Below are 5,966 nucleotides of genomic sequence, written 5' to 3'. Positions count from 1 at the left end.
TAATAAGAAGTCAGTATCTAGCTATTCTATATAGATAATAAGTAGATACTCTTCTCTCATTTCATAAGTAAGAATAGTTGAAGTGATATCTCATCAGTGTTTTATTATTAAGAAAGAGTAATCTGCTGACCTTATATAAAAGCAGAGTTCTTATATTCATCAATCAGATCTTTCTATGATATATTTGAATGATGTTATAGAGTGGTTGAAAACCGGTTCAGATAAGATAAAATTATTCACATGAAAGTGATAAGCCGTGTGAAACCACAACAGGGCCTTGGCGCGGCCGGGAGCATGACATTATTCTAAGAACTTGAGATATGAATATAAAAATCAGATACATTGTGAGAATATTATTATTCTAAGATTCTAAAATAATACAGAAATAATGAATCTATAAAATTGAGTTAAAATTCTCTTTTATACTCAGAGTACTGAGTAAATTATTTCTGTATTACTAATAATCAGAAATTATTTCTTCTCAGACACTTTATAAGATATTATCACTTATATGACCTGATTTTACTATTTGAATTAGCTTATTACTTATTTGAGGTTAGCTCATGACATAATCATCAATCCAGTGTTAAAACAGCAATGAATATCTGGAGAAGCGTCTGAGCTTGCTGAGATAACTTAAAACATCAGCAAAGGAAAGAAAAGCAGGATACTCGAGAGCATTTCGCTTGCTCAACTTTTAATGAGAGGATAATAATCCACAAAGTCTCTGCGAAATGACGAAGGTTGTACGTCTTGGTACACCCAATTTTGATGTAAGGCAAATCCTCCGCCATAATCTTGAAGCTGCTGACAGAAGATGCTCTACCAGCTTGCGAGCAGACAGTCTGGGACCGAGTTTCCCCTCGATGGTTACGATATAACCAAAGTCCCCGATGAAACTCTGATCGAACTCTTCAATACTGCGCCATTGCTCCACGACTATCAGGGAACACGTATTGTGCGCCTCTCCCGCACGTTGGTTCTCAAAGGAGGGGAGCTTGTACGACCATGTGAAGCAGAAATTATGAAGCTAGTTGAGGCAAAAACATCAATCTCGGTCCCTAAAGTTCATCGAGTTCTCAATATCAAGACACAAGACACATTTTTCGGATGCCACTGCTACTTTATCATGGATTTTATTGAAGGCGATATTATCCAGGACTGTTGGGAGGACTTAAGTCAGGCTCAGCGCGAAGATGTTGTTTCCCAGGTGGCTTCTATTTTTCTTGCTTTGCAGTCAGCTCAGGTACCCCAACAACCAGGCCCGGTAGACTGTCAATTTTGCAAGGCCAAAGGGTGCTGGTTTAGTGATATAGGAGGTGGTCCATTCAGGGATGTTACAGCAATGGAGGCTTGGTTTAACCGCAAACTTGAAATTTGCCAAAGTTTCAAGCAAGCTCCAGATACTGTTCCACTGTTCAGTTTTGATAAGTTGGTTCTTACACATCAAGATATTGCACTCCGGAATTTGATACTGGACCCCAAGGGCAAGGTTTGGCTGATTGACTGGGGTGATGCTGGGATTTATCCTGAAGGATTTGAATATGCAGCATTAGCTACAAGACGGTGGACTGCAGTATTGTTTACAGATATGTTGTTTGAACGGATCCCTAAACATCCAAAGATGGAGTGGCAATTGTCCCAAATTATGTATGCATTGACAACTGGGCAATGGATTGACTGAGGATGGGCTGTGGAATGGAAGTTTAATGCCACGATGAAGAATATTGAGTGAGGCATGACAATAATAGGATTGGACTTGGGCAGCACGTGCATCTTAGATATCTTTTGCATCAATTAAAGCAGTGCCTGCATATTGTGATATCATTGCGCAGTGACCCAGGGCTCGTCTTCCATAGCATCTACTCATCGCGAGCCGAGCTAACTGAATCGCCTGGCCACTTGGGGGAATCATCATGATCCTGGCCATAGTTAACTTAACTTAGTGAAATTAATAGATTTCTTCGTCAAGGAGCTACCTTTCCAAATTTGTTCCACAACATCTACTTTCGTCAAGGCTGTTGCATGAAACGCGCTTCAATCTTGTATAGGATCAACATCCAAAGCTTATCCTAACCACAAATCATCTTACACGAATTTGTGCGGCTACAAATTTATTTCATTGATCTTGCACTCGCCAAAGCCCCCTCGCCTTGCTTCCAGTATCACGGGCCTGTTACCGATTTTACCTTCCGCCATCAAAAGCTTCTCCAAGCCCACACACCACGACTAGCGGATATACGTCACTCCAGCAGTCACTGCAATACAACTTCTTCTCACCTCTGCAGAGCCTAAATGCGCTGGGTTCTCGATTGCTAAAGCAAGTCAAGTAATCTACATATGCTCAATTAAGTAGAGTCTATATTTCACCATATCCACCCGCATGCCAGAGCAAAATTATTTCCAGAATAAAAGGGTGTTCTCAAAATATATTCGGAAGTAAGATAATCCGTTCCGTTCGCTTTGTTTACCATGTTTGCTCAATGTAGTTTTTCCGACTTGTAATTAAGCATCTACAGCATTGCAGGGAGATTACTAGACTGGCCGGCGGGACCATGAATTTCACATTTGGTCCCATTTGGTCTGGTCTCATACATTTCTTGGCGTGAGTCTCACCAGGACCAAGTATCAAAAAAATCTGAAAATGAATTATTTCTGAGAGAAATGATGTGAAAAATGATCAGATTTAATACAAGAATAGTGAAATAAGAGTAGACTGACTGTGTAACTGTGTCTGAAATCAGAATCAGATTTTTTAATAGTCTCATTATCAATTCGACTGATTTTATTACACAGTTTTAATATTAAATAGTAGTTTCATACTGTCTCAGTGAGACTTACTATCTACTCTTATTATATTTTTCAAATAAAACTATGATTTTCACTTCTCAATTTAAATTATTTTTATTGCTTTAAATGACTTTAAATCTCATTTAAGTATTATCAAAAAGTGTTACTTTTTAAAAAATTAAAAATAGTCTAAAAAAAACCTTAAAATGTCTAAAAATAGTAACTTTATATTAAGAATGAGACTAAATGAGATTAAATAAGATTACTTTCTTATTTTTTTCAAGTTATAATTTCATTTTAAGATCTGATATATAGTTATTTTACATATTTTTTTAATAGTCAGTCTCAGTAAGATTCACATCAAGAAATGTATGAGATCAGATTAAATGAGATTAAATATAAAATTCATAATCTCAGTGATCAGTCTAAATAAGAGTAATTTCTCAGAATAAACTATAAAAGATAATCATTCTTTTAAAATCAGAATAAGACTAAGACTGAAGATTAAATTCAGTCTTATTCAGTTTATTCAGTGATTACTTATATAATCAGAATTTAATAATAATTATTAATAATACTTATGATATAATTAAATATATTCTTATATAAGTTTATTCTTTACTTTCTTATAGAAACTACACTTCTCTGATATACTATAAGCAGAGATATTAAACTATCTGATAATTTTATATTTTATAATTATAAGTTTCTTAATTATTTCTTCTTATAATTATTCTTAGTAATAGTGATAAATATCTCAGTTTAAGTTAAACTTTCACTTCATTCTCATCTCTATTAATAAAATTATTAGAATATTATATATTATTAGTATAATAGTTAAATATGTAAGAGGTCTACACTGAATAGATTGATATGATATTGATAGATCTTATATAACACAGAGAAAAATGTTAGAGAAGAAAAGAGAAAGTGCAAGAATTAGTGATTAAAGTGAATATTTATATATGTATATAATAATGTACACAGTGAAGTTTCAGAGTGAAAGAATCTATATATATTTATAACAGCTGAGAATCAGTGATCAAGAATGACTGAGAGTTGAAGTGTATATATTTGAGAATGAAGTGACAGCTGAGAATAAGTGATCAAGAATAACTGAGAATCAGAGCATATATATTCAAGAATGAAGTGATTGAAATCTGTGAAGTGTAACAGAATAGTCTATATAATTGATCAGGTACAGTCTGTAACATTAGCTCTCTCTTTTCAGAAGCAGTTTTCATCAGTCAAGAGCTGCTGTTTCAGATAATATGAAACTCAGAGTTCAGATCAGTTAATTATAGCTAACTCATTTTACAAGATATTATTAGCTGCAGCTGTATAATCTCTTATTAAGAATATCTTCAATCTCTCACTCAAGCTCATTATCTTCTTCTATGATCTCTAGTGATTGTCAGTCAGAAGTCAGTTAAGAAGAAAATAGATTAGTGATAGTACAGTAGAGTAAACTTATGTAAAAAACATTATAAATCTCTGATGATATGTTAAGACAGTAGTTATAACTATCTAGAACTTCTATTACTTTATACCTGACATGATAGTAATCTAGTATATAAGATGAACAGGTGATTTATATATTCTTGAGATTCAACTATATAAGATCTTCTATCTTAAACTACTCTGTAGAATCTTATTGAATGTTGATTCAATTCTCTTAATCATGTTTCACAGCTGTTATGAAGACTTCTGCTCAGTCACAGATGTTTCAGAGCTTTATTACTATATTATCAGTGATCTGAATCAGACTGTGAGAGTTCAGTGTGAACTGTGTAATCTCTAGAAGATCTAACATCTTCATGTGATAACTGTGTGTAAGAAAGAACAGACTTATATCTGTTAAAACAGCATCTTAATCATTGATAGTTATTATTATTATTATTCTTCAATTATAGATGTATGCAGTCAGAGACTATGACATCTACCTGAGAACTTTTAGTTCTCAGGGTTTTTCCTATATCTGTAAAGTTAACTATTATACATTCATCAATTTCAGATATGCAAAATCAGAAAATTCCAGCTCAGAATACAAAAACTGTTTACAAATTACAGTGTTTTAACATCATCTGATACTTTGAAACCATTTGACAATATCATGACAAAGGAAAAGAGAACACAGTCTCAAAGATAGACACATTAAATAGATAGACAGAAAGAAATTGAAAGGAAAAGATAAAATAAAGAAAGACTGTAACAAAACAAATTATTAAAAGATAGTATATAGCTGTTTTAACAGACTATATCTGGTTGATTTCCTTCTCTTCATATTCAGATAATTCTGAATTTAGCCATTTTCTTGTAGCTGCTTGAGTTTCTGATAGAAAGTCTATTAAGTATTTAATTCCTGTCTCAGTTGAGAATAAGAATCTCATATTTAATTGATTTAGATCATACTTCTCTTTCAATCTGGCTCTGAGACTATTGTATAATGCACAGTGCATTACAATATGCTCAGGATTCTCATTTGTATTGCAGAATGAGCATTCTATTGAGTCAAATCTATCATCAAATCTTTGTATATAAGATTTGAAATATTCATGTTCTAGTTTCAGCTGTATTATAGATGAGAATATTTTCTTTTTACATTTAATTGAACAAGATTTCCACTTGGGTTTTGTTTCAAATCTTGAATAATGTATACTCTTCTTTTATTTCTGCCAGCTTTCATTCCACTTGTTTAAACAAGATTCTTTTATTTTTCTCTTTATAAAAGACCAGAACACAATTTTTTGAATAGATCTGCTTAATTCTGCACTCTTTTTTACAGCTGAATCAGCCAATTCATTGCCATGAATATTCATATGAGCAGGAACTCAGTGCAGATGAATTATCAGCTTTGATGTTCTTCTCTTTTGAATTTTCAAAACAGAGTTTAAGATCAGTTCAAGATTCATTTGATCATTATAAATCTGAATCATTGATAGTAATCTCTGTATATAGAAGAAGATCATGTTAATTATCTTATAAGTGATTGCAGAACTTACAGAGATAATTCTTCACAGTCTGAATTATTCATTCTAATATATTATCAGTCTCAGAGTGATAGACAGTTGACATATAGTATATAATCTTGAGAACTTGAGAGATTCTTGTTCAGAGAGTGCTTACAAATTAATAATCTTAATTCAATACTATAGATCTCAGCAATTCATGCATTT

At 32.8% G+C, this 5,966-nt stretch overlaps 1 protein-coding gene across 1 annotated transcript; it reads left to right on the top strand.

The window, feature by feature from the left end:
* The first annotated feature begins 554 nt into the window (after positions 1-554).
* BDCG_06714 (uncharacterized protein) lies at positions 555-2,019 on the top strand. Its single transcript, XM_045422465.1, has 2 exons — positions 555-773; positions 830-2,019. Exons 1-2 carry the CDS (start codon positions 735-737, stop codon positions 1,682-1,684), a joined length of 894 nt encoding a protein of 297 aa, XP_045278103.1. The 5' UTR covers positions 555-734; the 3' UTR covers positions 1,685-2,019.
* Positions 2,020-5,966: the final 3,947 nt, after the last annotated feature.

This window comes from Blastomyces dermatitidis (genome assembly GCF_000003525.1).
Source record: "Blastomyces dermatitidis ER-3 genomic scaffold supercont1.7, whole genome shotgun sequence".
Taxonomy (NCBI): domain Eukaryota; kingdom Fungi; phylum Ascomycota; class Eurotiomycetes; order Onygenales; family Ajellomycetaceae; genus Blastomyces; species Blastomyces dermatitidis.
The sequence above is the reverse complement of the archived record's forward strand: the minus strand, read 5'-3'. Positions and strand labels throughout refer to the sequence as shown.